The sequence below is a fragment of the Mobula birostris genome, chromosome 11, assembly GCF_030028105.1.
Source record: "Mobula birostris isolate sMobBir1 chromosome 11, sMobBir1.hap1, whole genome shotgun sequence".
NCBI classification, from domain to species: domain Eukaryota; kingdom Metazoa; phylum Chordata; class Chondrichthyes; order Myliobatiformes; family Myliobatidae; genus Mobula; species Mobula birostris.
This window is the reverse complement of record NC_092380.1, coordinates 77,961,827-77,976,228: the sequence shown is the minus strand read 5'-3', so window position 1 is coordinate 77,976,228 and position 14,402 is coordinate 77,961,827. Positions and strand designations below refer to the sequence as shown.

Sequence of the window (14,402 nt, the reverse complement as noted above, 5' to 3'; positions counted from 1 at the left end):
TATATTTGTAATCCAGGGAGTGTGAAGCGCAGATTCAAATATCGCTGTGATGATTGTACATTCTAGTACCAATTGTTTGATGACAATAAAGTATATTGCTAAAGTAAAAGAAAATCTATGCTTAGCACACTCACATATTTATAATGTTGAGTAGCCTGATTTTATTGCATTCTAATCATCTAGCAGACTCAAAACTTCCTCTAGTAAAATGACCACCTTCCAGATGTCAGCACAAACTACAGCTCTCACCACTGATTCACACTCCAGGTTGAACCCAATTGGTTGGAGTCCATTCATGCCACTCCCGTCCTCCTCTCCGAGCTGACCATCTCACCTCTCCAGTCGGTCCTGTTGCAGGGTTTCAGCCCAGAAACATCAACAACTTCTTTCCTCCCAGTGATGCTTCTTGACCTGTTGAGTTCTTCCAGCAGCGCTTGTGTGAACTTACCCAGTGCCCATTCATGTTCTTTCCAACAAGGCAATGTTCATCAGGGCTGACTTACTTTTATCTCTCCCTTCCATCAGTGTGCTGGGACCAGCAGAGCTGGTCAAATCTTCATTTTCCTGGAATTGTGTCTGTATAGTTCTTTCCCAATTATTTATTCAGCTTCACCTTTATGTTCCATTCTGTTACTTTGCCATCAGTTTACAATGCAAAACCGTGGCAAAGACCTTCTGAGAAACTGAAACAAATACAGTCCATTATAGATTCAAACAAATGGACAAAGAGGAAAACGTTAAAACACTTAGAGAGCTCCCATTCTGACAGCCATTTAATGATTTTACCTGGAAAAGGTATGCTTGTGGGTGTTGAGTAACTTCTATTTATTCACTGTTGCTATTTTAGAACATAGAACAGCACAGCACAGAAACTGGCCATATCCCTACCCCTAACTCTCGAGTTCCCTATAACTACCGCATTGCCTGACCTTACCCGTCCCTGTCAAACAGCACAGCACAGAAACTGGCCATATCCTTACCCCTAACTCTTGAGTTCCCTATAACTACTGCATTGCCTGACCTTACCCGTCCCTGTCAAGCCTCAGAGCCGGCCACAATGCCACCAGTCTGGTTGCTGTTGCCCTGACCTGACGTGTTAACCCCACCCCCAGCAGATCCCAAAGGAGTATTCTTGTTACTGAGGGGAATGGCCACAGGGTAACCCTGCACTGACTTCTTAATTCCCTTACCTCTCTCGGTGGTCACCCAGCTACTGTCTGAAGCTTCTACTCTGTTCTTCTCAGAAAAAAAACAACAGGTTTTCTTTTGTAAAAGCACACAAATTGACTGAGGTGTGTTGGATTTGTTTGTGCAGTTACGGAGCAAGAATAACTAGGCAGTATCCCTGGAGTGTATAATTTCTTGTTATTCTTCCACACTTGTAAGTATGGAATTAGTGAGAATGCACACCTTCACCTCAAATGGTTGGGAAAAGAAGTGGCAGGATCAGAAGGAGAGGGGGCCAAGGGAAAGAGCTGGCAACAATACTACATGTAAACAGTCAAGAGCCATGCTGAATATTTGATGTACATCTTTATTTTATTTTTGAGCTAACCACGGCTTTGATACATTTAAAAATAGTTGCAAAAGTGTCAGCTTGTCTGCAGTTATGCACTTCAAGCATGTTAACAACAAAATGCAGAAATCAGCTCTTATTTTTATCTTTAACTATTAGATGAGTGTTTAGACAGACTCTAATTTCAGCTGATCTAAGAACAATACACAGAACACTTGGATTCCAATTCTAATCACGGAAGATTTAGTGAAAGACAATGAGTAATGGAACAAAGAACTCTCACGATGTTAAAAAAAAATTCACCTAAAGTGATCAATTTTAAAGTCTAAAAAATCTTTAGTTATAAAATACTGTAACCTCAAGCAAAAACACATTTTCAGTAAGCTAATACAAAAGTTATGCACTTAATTTTTCTACATTTATTCAAATAACCAGCATGTTGAATTTCCTTTGACACCTCTCCACAGTGACCTTATGTGAATGTAATTGTATTCATATCCATGACTCTTTGCACACAGAGGTACACACACTGAGGCTTCAATAAAAATCCTTCAGGCATGTTTTGAAATGACTGTAAAAGGCAAGGTTCACAAGGCCCACCACCTACTCCGCATCAAGAAACATTGCCTAACTCTCCTTTCTTGATGTCTCTACTTGTTCTGAGGTACAGTATCAAAGATCTCTATGGGCAAGTGATGTATCAAGGTGACCACTAGTTATGCAAGATGAAAGTGAGGTTGGGGTATTGGGAGTCCTGTCTGCTAAGTGTAATATTTCCAGGATTCCCTAGAAATTGGGAGTCACTTATTTTTGCTATGCATAAGCACAGCCATATTCACTGCTATCACACGGCTGGGTTTCCCCACATGCAAAGAATCACAAAATCGACAAAACACTGAGATGGCAAGTGTGTGGTTTATACCCGAAAACAAGGGCTTGTGGGGACCTGAACGCCTCATGATGAAGCCTCAGCAAATTTCACACATCCCCTGACTCTTTTCTGCAGGGCATTGAAAGAAAGGCATCAGCCCTTTAAGCACATTCTGTACGGCTGCCAGGCAGCTGCAAACACACTTTGGCGGTCATGGAAGAGAGAAAAGCAGCAGAGAAGAGGAAAACAATTCCATAATAATTCAAAGGCAGAATGTGCTCAAAACATATGCTTGGTGTCATGGAGAAAACCTGGGGACCTGCCAGGTTAGCTTCACCGTTAGAAGAGCCTCATAGACCTGTCCTGGTGATCAGTGCACTAGTTTACTCCAACAGAGAAACTGAAGCACTTTAAAGTAATTGGAATAGTTTGGTTCATTGATACATTTAGCTTTCCTCTTTTGACTGAGTATTTGTACAGTCTCTTGGTATTGAAGAACACAGTATGTAGAGATTCAACTTGTTTGCTTTGGGGAAATATTCCGCATGCTCCTTATGGTAATTTTATATCACAAACAGCCAGTGCCTGTCTGGTGAGACCACGGATGCCAACTAAACATTTTTTTTGTCAGTAGCTGCTGTTTTATTCTGTTCCTCTTGCTCCAACTGAACTTTAAGCTCTACTCAGTGACCCTCAGATTCCAGGCATCTAGGACTGTTTTTCCTCTGTCTTCAGTGGTGTCAATAGCTGTTAAATTGTGCAGACAATGAGAAGATTCCACATTGGCTCGGTTCACACTGCCGTGGCCTTTGGATTGATAGAGGCAGCAGCATAACGTCTAAAGGAAACCAAGTTCACTTTCACTGCTATCCTGGTACACACATAGCCCTCAATCGCTATGGTGGGTGAGAACACTGGTATGAGAATCCAGCCAGGGAGGTTGAGGGCTACCTTTGTTCCTTCGTACCCATCCCTCTCAGCACTTCCACTATCTGACAAAGATCCATCAGCGAAGAACATGTTTATGTTCCCCAAAAACACGGCATTCACCAAGAGGAAATTCTTCTTGGGATTCTTGGGACCATGAAGACCTGCAGATTGAGGGAACAAAAACCTTTTCCTATTCACAATGTCTTAGTTATTTAGAGGAGTTGTTGTGGACATAAATGGCATCAACGGCCAACTGTACTCATGGAAGACCAGCAATGTGTGCAGATCCCAGTGGCTGAGGAGATCCCTGTTATAATCAAAATAGATAAAGTCATTTTCTTCATATTGCTTGGACAACTTTTTTAATGCACTGATGAGTGACCATAACAACAATCTTAAGTAATGTGTTCCGCCAAGGGTATTACTACAAAGACTAAATGCTGGAAAAATAAACACTCCTCCTGTAGACCTTATAAGATGGTTAAATGGACTGCAGAACTTCGAAGTGTGACCATTCTAGTCTCCTGACACCAGTAGTCTCTTTAAATAGCAAGAAAAGCCACAGAAGAGTTGGTTCTACTGAAAATATTCCAGAACACTCCCAAAGTGAAGTTTTTCTCTCTTCAATTTAGGTTGGTTCGAGCATAAATGGTCCTTATTTGAACAGTGACTTCATTCTGGTACATTTCTGATGATTGGAAAATCAAGCACTTTTATATCTCAAACAAGTGAAAATCTGCAGATGCTGAAAATCCGAGCAACACACACAAAATGCTGGAGGAACTCAGCAGGCCAGGCAGCATCTATGGAAAAGAGTACAGTCGATGTTTCGGGCCAAAACCCTTCAGCAGGACCACTGAAGGGTTTTGGCCCGAAACATCGACTGTACTTTTTTCCATAGATGCTGCCTGGCCTGCTGAGTTCCTCCAGCATTGTGTGTGCAGAGCAGTTAAATCAATATTGCACCACACAGCACCTAAAAATTGTTTTCCCATGCGACAGAACTTCTACACCACTGACTTGCTAAGGATTAGGGAAGATGTAAGTTTAGGAGTTGGGGAAGCAACAGGAAATCATGCTAAAATTTGCTCTTGTTAAAGACTGACAGAATTGCACCTCTAATAGATTCTCAACAGGAATGTGAGTTCTGGGCAATTTTTCCTTCTGCAAAACAGCAATGCAGGTGACCAACTAGAAAGAGATCGGCTAATTATGCAGGGACAATGGATGCAATCTGAACTTCTTCCTGATATAAATAAGATAACCATGTGGATTATTTCAGTGTGCCTTAAATCCCATTTATACCAGTCAAAGGCATGCATCAATTGACTTACTGCACTACCATTCATCTCGACAGCAAAGCAAATTAACCAGTATCAGCATCTCATGTGCCTTCTGGCAATACAATTCATCAATGTAATCAATACAACAAAGCAACAGCTTCTGTGAGACCTAGTGGAAAAATTAATCTGCAATTAATGAAGTTTCCTTCCCCACCGGCTGCTTTGACGTTTCCAGCATTGATTTCTTCAAGATGATGTTGTCTATAAGTGGCCCATTTTTTCAGTATTTTTATTGGGATATTTTTCTTCAATTTATGGTGGTTCTATCTATGTGAGGATAAGTTAAAATTTATATCTGTAAAAATAACTTGGTGCTGGTGAAAAGTCCTTTGGCACTGCAGTGTGGAACTCATGTGCATATGATTCAATTATCCTAATGACAAAAGTGTTGAAGGGTAGACAATGCTTAAAATAAATACATCCAAATCAAGGAACTCTGGGTGGATGCAAATAGAATACAACTGCTTCAACTGCCCATGGTATCTATTCAATTAGGGAATATGCAATAATCATAATATATCTTTTCATAAAATACACAAGCAATTAACTGCAAATAGATAGATTTAGTTTGCATTCACTCCTAATATGCATTTAGACAAAAGGAAAGACACTTCCATTATTTTAAGAGCCAACTTAAAACTCTGCTTTTTAATTAGCTAACTTAATAATGAGTCACTGTATAAATTACCTGCAATTCAGCACTCTTACCGGAGGGCAGTATTTTGCACATCCTTAGTGCAGTCAAGAAAAAAAAAATCTGACATACTTTCAATTGTGTCTCAGGTTAGAGCACTCACTGTCATCAATCTACTTTATTTTCTTAATAACCATTTCACTGACACATCTAAGTTAAATACATGGGAACTTAATCCTAGTACAGGCTAATTATTTTAGGATTTAGAAAGCATCATACTGTTAAGTAAGTAAGGAATACATGGTTACAAATACCCATGTACAACTTTCCACCTTGGTAAGCATATCTTGAGATCCTGCTGAGTTAAGTATAATATCAAGCACCTAACTGAATATTACCACATCAGGGTTTAACGACTCATGGCATGGCACTGTGATTGCACAGTATCTGACCAGTGAAAAGTTACATATAAAGATGTAGGAATTTCCCATTTCATGCCTCTATGTAATTTTCTTTTAAAGTTCCTTAAATGAAATCCATAATGTAATCTGACTTTTATCTTGTTTTAAAATTACTCAACTAAGCCAACAGAGTCATGCCTGGCTCCAAGTTTCCAGTGTAAATGCAATCGAAGAGGCAAGCAAAAAAGAAATATTTTCAAACCTATTGCAAACGTTACAGAATGTTGAAATCAAAATTTAAGAATATTTGAAGAAATCAGGACATTCAGTAAAAGTACATATGAATTTCAAATGGACCGTCCTCCTCTTTTGTTCGCTGTGTAGTTGGACACAGAATATTAACACTTTAGTATAAAATACTTCATGTCAAACCACTACTGCTTCCACAAAGAACACGTCCTTGGCATTTTCTTCCAGTGTGTAGTAGAGTACGCGCCTGGCAAAATACAGTCCAATATTTAACATGTATTACTGTGCTGCTGCATTTTTTTGTTTCTGCCAGTTCTTTTCCCGGAGGTCCAACTCAGCCTTTGTGAAGGCAGACGGTCCCCAATTAGTGATCAGCTGAGGGCCCTTGGAACCTACAAACAACAATTAACAAACTATCAGAAGGAGCCATTCAATGTACAGGGCGAAGAGGACTTTAAAAATAACTACAACAGGACCAGCTCAATATTTTCCAAAGAACACTTACTATCTCTTTCCTACTGACATATGCTTCAGATCTCCATTTCAATTTTTAAACTCCACTGCAGTCTATCTGGTCTCAGTAACAAAAATGTTAACAGATCATGTTACCAGTATTAATATTTTGCAATATAAAATAAATTAGGAAGAATCTAAACACAAGAGAAGAATAAATCAAAAATGAAGTACTTTGAAAGTAATGGATCTGACAAAATGCTTTAATGATTTAGCCAGAATAAAGCTATGAAAAAAGTGCAATAAAAATTAATCAACCAGCACATCTTAAAGCATCTGAGTCAATAACAATAGTCAACCTTTTAACCTCCTCCAAGACCAATCTAACTCTTCTCTCGCACATAACCCTCCTTTTTTCTTCCGCCCATGTGTCTATCTAAGAGTTTCTGAAAAGTCTAGTGTATCTGCCTCTACCCTACCACTCTGTGTAAAATACTGTACCTCCATATGACATCCCCCATACTTTCCTCCAATCACCTTAAAATTGTGCCTTTTCATAGGAAAAGGGGCTGGCTGTTTACTCTATGAATGCTTCTTATAATCTTATACACCCCTATCAAGTCACCTCTCACTCTCTTTCACTCCAGAAAGAACAGCCCTAGCTTGCTCAAGCTTTCCTCCTAAAATATTCTCTGCAATCCAGTTAGACTCTTGGTAAATCTCCTCTGCACACTCTCTAAATTTTCCACATCCTTCCTACAATAAGGCAATTCCAAATATAGTCTAACCAGTTTTATAGAACTGCAAAATTAGTTCACAGCTCTTGAACCCAATTCTTAAAGGCCAAAAACTTCATATGCCTTCTTAACCACCCTATCAACTTGCACAACAATTATGGACGTGGACCTGAAGATCCCTCTGTCCTCCACACTGCTATGAAGAGGGCTACAACCCTACTCTGCCTTCAGATTCAAACTTTCAAAGTGCATCACTACACTTTTTTGGATTGAACTCCATCTGCCACTTCTTAGCCCAGCTCTGCATCCAATCAGCATCCTGTTGTAACCTACACCAACGTTCTATATTATCCACAAGACTACTAGCCTTTGTGTCATCTACAAACTTACTAATCCACGTCCTTAAGTCATTTATAAAAATCACAAAGAGCAAGAGTCCCAGAACAGATCCCTGCAAAACACCACTGGTCAGCGACTTCCAGGTAGAATACACCCCATCCACTGATGAGTCTTCCATCACTCTAGTCATCCCCCTGTTCTTCACATGCATCTGGAACACCCTGTAGTTTTCCTTAACCCTGTCAGCCACGGCTTTCTCATGTCCCCTTTTAGCTCTCCTAGGTCTCCTCTTAAGCTCACTCCTTTGCCTTCTGTGGACAATCCAATTCTGAATTCACGCAGCCACGTTTCTCTAGGTCCCATGCCTCCTGACTTTCCAAATCAGCCTACCATGGGGAACCTTGTCAGATATCCTCCTAAACTCCATATACACCACATACACTGTTCTTACCTTCATCGATTTATTTTGTCATTTCATTGAAGTCAATCGGGTTCATAAGGCACAACCTGCCCCTTACAAAACCATGCTGACTAACCCAAACCAGACTACGCTTCTCCAAATGTTCGCAATCCTGTCTCTAAGAATGCTCTCCAATAGTTTGCCCACCACTGACATATGACTCAGTGACCTATAATTGCTAGAATTACCCCTTACCCTTCTTAAACAAAGGAATAACATTTGCCACTCTCCAATCATTTGGTACTACTCCTAGGCCAACAAGAACACAAAGACCATCACAAAAGTACAGCAGTCTCTTCCCTCGCTTCTCACAGTAACCTAGGGTATACCCCGAATGGCCCCAAGGCTTATCTATTCTGATGGTCTGCAAAAATTCCTGCACATCCTCTTTCTTGGCATCAATATTTTCAGCCGTATCAGCCTGCTTTATGTTGTTCTCATAATCATCAAGGCCTCTCTCAGTGGTAAATATTGAAGTAATACATTCATTAAGAAACTCCCTCTGCCTCCTGTGACTCCAGACACGTTTCCTCTTTTAACCTGATGAGTCTTCGTCGCTCTAGTCATCTTTCTGTTCTTCACATACGTCTAGAACACCTTAATGCTTCGGCCACTGCTTCTCATGTCCCCTTCTAGCTCTCCTAAGTCCCTTCCTAAGTTCATTCCTAGCTACCTTATAACTCTCAAGAACTTTGTCTGATCCTTGGTTCCAAAATCTTAAATACGCTTCTTTCTTCCTTTGACTAGATACTCCACTTCTCGTGTCAACCACATTTCAATGACCAAACCATTCTTTCCCCTGCCTCGATGAGATGAACCTAGCCAGAGCCCTTACAAGTGCTCCTTAAACAACCTCCACATTTCCATTGTGCATTTCCCTGAGTACATCTGTTCCTAATTTACACTCTCAAGTTCTCACCTAATAGTATCATAATTCACCCTCCCCCAATTAAATATATTCCCATACCATCTGCTCCTATACCTATCCAATGCCATCTCCCACCTCTTTTATTTCTCTTCCTGTCCCTTTTGAAATATCTATATCTCAGAACAACCAGCAGCCATTCCTGTCCTTGTGACAGCCAAGTCTCTGTAATGACCACAAAGTCATAGATCCACGTACTGATTTAAGTTCCATCAATATCACAAATCCAGACTTTCCAAATGCGTTGACTTCAGAGACATACAAGTGATGTCAATTATCAGGTCTTTAGACATGTTACTTCAGCAAGAGAAAACAGAACAGATTACAAACTACACATTAACATTTCATTTTAAATATCCTGAAGAAAAATCTTTCTAACCTCCATTTTCCAATTTAACACTTAGATCTATGGTGAACTGGTGAATTATGATACCTGGTCAATTTTGAGTATTAAAACAATTCAGCAAGGTATAATGGAAAGGAAAGGTACGTCGCATCCGGAGTCTCTCCGGTTAGCGGACGATATCCCTCTAGGCCTCTCTGACGTAGAGGGGAACCGCGTACGAGGCAAGTTACAACAGTGGCTTGCCATTGCCTTCTGCCAGGTGAGTTTCCAAAGAGATCATCAGCTCTTAACCCAGCACCAATGGAAAGCGTGCAGGGGAGCCGGCTGGATTCAAACTCGGGACCTTTCATCCCGAAGTCCAGCACTGATACCACTACTCCACCAGCCGGGTCCAGCAATGTATAGTTCACTAGAATGGTTTATAGAAATGAATATTAACATTATTCACTGTACGTAAGAATAAGCAAGAGGCATCTGGACAATATATAAAATGACTGACTGTCCAGTGACTTTTATTTTGGTTTTCCACCTGTAAGGTGCAATGCTGAAAGCTTGCCACTGGTTATGTGTGTGTGAAATACTATTCTAACACAGTAATGCTATTTGATAATTGCTTCAGTTTTTGTGTTGGGCGCGTGGCCAAGTGGTTAAGGTGTTCATCTAGTTACCTCAAGGTCGCTAGTTCGAGCCTCAGCTGTGGCAGCGTGTTCGTGCCCTTGAGCAAGGCACTTAATCACACATTGCTCTAGTGTCTGCGCGAGGAGTGGCGCCTCATACAGACTTCCAATCTGCGCCTTGTAAGGCATGAAAATGCCCGATGCAGGCCTCGCATGGTCTGAGTCGATGTTCCCTCCCTCCCTCAGTTTTCTTACCTGGCTGTATGAGTCGGAGCAACCCTTCATGATGTGCCACCTTGTCCTTCCAGTTCCTTGTCTTACTCGTCGCCAACTCTAATTTTTTTGCCACTTCCTGTTACAAATTTAATGAAAAGTTGCATCAGGTTATTGCAGTATTTTAATGCCTCTGAATTTTTCCAATGTTACTGTTGTGCCTTTTTCTCAGGTTGAAGTTCCAAAGTCCCAATCATTCCTGTAGTTGGTCACTCAAGAGCTCATTTGCCTATTTGACATGCATATGGTTTCAAAGAGATCAAATCATCAAAGAGCTGCTTCTTGGGACAAGATCAGGAACTTTCCAATTTCCTGTTCTTGATTCAAGAACTTTGATACCAAGTCCAAGATCATGCAGGGTGAGTTAATGGATATCTAAGTATTTCCTCAGGCTGCTGCTCTGAGCATCTGATAGGTTGGTCTCAGCTTGCAAAAGCTTTGCTGTTCCGACAGGTTCACAAAGCAGTGTCACTGTCCTGCCAGTGTGCACCTGCTGCTCTTCCCTGCAGACAACTCTTACAGCTCATTCCCCTTCCCCACAGCAAGACACCACACATGTACACCTTGCTCTGAACAACTAGAAACCTCCCTCGTCACTCTATCACAACAAGAACACTCATCAGACTAAAATCCACAAGATGACAAGTAAAACAAGGTAATAAGCATCAGACTTGGGGCAGCTGATGGAGGGAGGGAGAATGGAGAGATGTGATAATGGGGGACTTCCTGCTATCCTGAATCATATTATACACAAAGCAAAACGATTATGACTGCTGAGGGTCATCATCAAAATCCTTGGGCATTGGCCAAATACTCGAAGGGTCCATAAAATATTTTACTTTTTTCATCCTGACTTGAATGCACATTACTGGTTTAAACTCCTGGAAGTATTGAACACACTGTGGGCATACCTTCATCGTCTAAAGGCAGTAAAAATCTGGGATCACTGAACCCAATTCTTCTCAAGCTTCCATGAACCCTATGTTATCTATATTCCAATTTCAATCCTCCCAACCCTCAAGAAAACCTTGCCCCTCGATGTAAATTCAATTTGGTGCCTGAATGCATATAACATCCACAGCAGTCTTCTCAACTGATCCAATAATCACCATGTAAAAGTTGAACAGAAGACATGAGGCATCTGAGGTAGGGTTGTACAGTTCCAACATCCGGAATGCCCAGGTATACAGTATGTGATCGTCTGATCACCCATCTTCAGTCCTTTCAGTGGCAGCGTGGAGAAAGAGGGAATGGAGTGAGGAGAAGGGATTGTGTTAACGTCATGAGGGATGTGACAATGAAAACAAGGAAGATATGGTACTGTAATGCAAACTGGCTACATTTCAGAGTACAGTACATGTCTAATTTAATATAGGGTATAGACACATTTGGACAAACACAGACATGGCTGAACTAATGACTTCATAGTTATCAGCGTGTGTACATGTATTTCCTCATTACATCTGAATTGGTCGTGAATGCCATTCTTGCTTAGATAGCCATATCCTTTGTACTGTATTCCAAGGTCAAAGTGAGATTTGATATGTTTCCTAAAAGCTGCAGCATATTTGAGCAAAGGAACAGAACATTCCAAGTGGAGCAATGCTTTACAAGGAGGTTCCCAAGTTAGAGCTTTACTGAAGCAATCCAAAAACAATCCAGTTAACATGCTCTTGCCACATTGAGGCTTTCAGTATTAATCCAACCTTCCTTTGAACTGTGCAAAAACTGCTTACTCAAGCCTCGGTGACAACACTTACTAGGTTTCAATGATTTTCTCTGTAAATGCCACCTCCCCCACCTTCCTTTAGGGATTTAAGTTGACCATTCTTTGTTACCAATTTTCCAACCTATAAAAATAGAAATGATAATAAACTAATACTTTTTTTAAAACCTCCATCAAATCGTCACTGCTCAAATACAAATAATCAGAGTATGCCAAATCTCACATTATTTTACAGTTATTCATTCATTCCATCACTACAGTAGTATCAGATGGTGATGACAATACATTCTGGGGTCAGATAGATCAGCTGGTTGAGTGGTGTTTGAACAATCATCTCACACTCAAGGTGAGCAAAACCAAGGAACTGATGGTGAACTTCAGGAAGGGGGCATCGGGAGAACATACACCAGCCCTCATTGAGGGTCAGCGCAGGAAAGGGTGGGCAGCTTCAAATCCCAGGGCATCAACATCTCAGGATATATCCTGGACCCAACACGTTGATGCAAACACAAAGAGAGCATGCCAGCAGCTCCACTTCATTGGGAGTTTGAGGAGATTTAGTCTGTCCTCAAAGACTCTTGGCAAACTTTTGCAAATGTATGGTAGGGAGCATTCGGACTGGTTGCATTACTGCCTGCAATGGAAGCTCCAATGCATGGGATTGAAAAAGGCTCAGGCAGCTCCATCACGAGCACCACCCTCCCCACCACTGAGGACATCTTCAAGAGACAGCACCTCAAGCATGCAGCATCCATCATTAATGACCCCCACCATCCGGGACACGTCCTCTTCATATTGCCATCAATGGGGAGGAGGTACAGGAGCCTGAAGACCCATACTTATTGTTTTAGGAAAAGCTTCTACCCTTCTGCCATCAGATTTCAGAAGTTACTTTTGTAACTTACAGTAACTTCTATGTCTTGCAGTATGTACTGCTTCCACAAAAAAACTTATTTCACAACATATATCAGTGATCATAAAGTCGATCCTAATGTAAACTCTTTACTCTATATTACTTCTGTGTCCTAGTACAACAAATTTTCATGGGACTTGCAAACTAACTGGGAACTTAACACTGTCGCATCCTGAGGGGTGTGTGCTTAGCCCACTGCTCTACTTTCTCTATACCCATGATTGTGTGACTAGGCATAGCTCAAATACCATCTATAAATTTGGTGACGATACAACCATTGTTGGTAGAATCTCAGGTGGTGACAAGAGGGTGTACAGGAGTGAGATATGCCAACTGGTAGAGTGGTGCCGCAGCAACAACCTGGCACTGAACATCAGTAAGACAAAAGAGCTGATTGTGGACTTCAGGAAGGGTAAGATGAAGGAACACATATGAATCCTCATAGAGGGATCAGAAGTGGAGAGAGTGAGCAGCTTCAAATTCCTGGGTGTCAAGATCTCTGAGGATCTAACCTGGTCCCAACATATCGATGTAGTTATAAAGAAGGCAAGACAACGGCTATACTTTACTAGGAGTTTGAAGAGATTTGGCATGTCAACAAATACACTCAAAAACTTCTATAGTTGTACCGTGGAGAGCATTCTGACAGGCTGCATCACTGTCTGGTATGGAGGGGCTACTGCACAGGACCAAAAGACGCTGCAGAAGGTTGTAAATTTAGTCAGCTCCATCTTGGGTACTAGCCTACAAAGTACCCAGGACATCTTTAGGACATCTCAGAAAGGCAGCATCCATTATTAAGGACCTTCAGCACCCAGGGCATGCCTTTTTCTCACTGTTACCATCAGGTAGGAGGTACAGAAGCCTGAAGGCACACACACAGCGATTCAAAAACAGCTTCTTCCCCTCTGCCATCTGATTCCTAAATGGACATTGAAGACTTGGACACGACCTCATTTTTTTTAAAATATGCAGTATTTCTGTTTTTGCACATTTTAAAAAATCTATTCAATACACATAATTTGTTTATTATTATTGTGTATTATTTTATTTATTTTTTTCTCTCTGCTAGATTGTGTATTGCATTGAACTGCTGCTGCTAAATTAACAAATTTCAGGTCACATGCCGGTGATAATAAACCTGATTCTGATTCTAAATAAAACCCTGTAACAGTTTCACATAAGGTACTTGTTATATGTCGATTTGATTTTTTAATATTTGAAACATAGTAAACTAGATAGCTAAATTTAGAAATTGACTCAGTATTTCGAAAAATCTGTAGTTACTTCTGGATGATACCAAACTGGAAAACCAGAACAAACAAATTTGATTGATTCAGCATTTTATGTTTAACAACAGAACAGAATGTGTTGATTGGCATTCAAGAATAAGAAACTTCATGTGACTTATCAGGTGACTGCTTAACAAGATGTTTTCTAAACTAATGTGTTACCATCTTACCCCATATTGTGCAAGAGCTTGCTTCCTCTCTTGCTCAAGCTCTTCCAGTTGCTTCATTGCTATTTCCAGCGCCTGATCTTTTCTGGCTCGTTCATTTTGTAGTTCTTGCTTTTCTGCTTCAGTCATTTGGATAGTTTGTTGTTGCTGTAAGTGAAGCTTCTCCAAATCCTGTCGTTTACTGCACTCCTCTTCCAGTAATCTATGTCA

At 40.8% G+C, this 14,402-nt stretch overlaps 1 protein-coding gene across 1 annotated transcript in view; it reads right to left on the bottom strand.

Moving 5' to 3' along the window:
* Positions 1-4,895: 4,895 nt before the first annotated feature.
* The window catches only part of swap70b (switching B cell complex subunit SWAP70b), a 121,260-nt gene continuing 111,753 nt past the window's right edge, over positions 4,896-14,402 (bottom strand). Inside the window, exons 10-12 of the mRNA XM_072272616.1 lie at positions 14,196-14,394; positions 10,077-10,173; positions 4,896-6,336 (exon numbers count right to left, since the gene is read on the bottom strand). Of these exons, the coding sequence (XP_072128717.1) occupies positions 6,224-6,336; positions 10,077-10,173; positions 14,196-14,394 (409 nt within the window). The 3' untranslated portion in view covers positions 4,896-6,223. The remainder of the gene's footprint in view (positions 6,337-10,076; positions 10,174-14,195; positions 14,395-14,402) is intronic.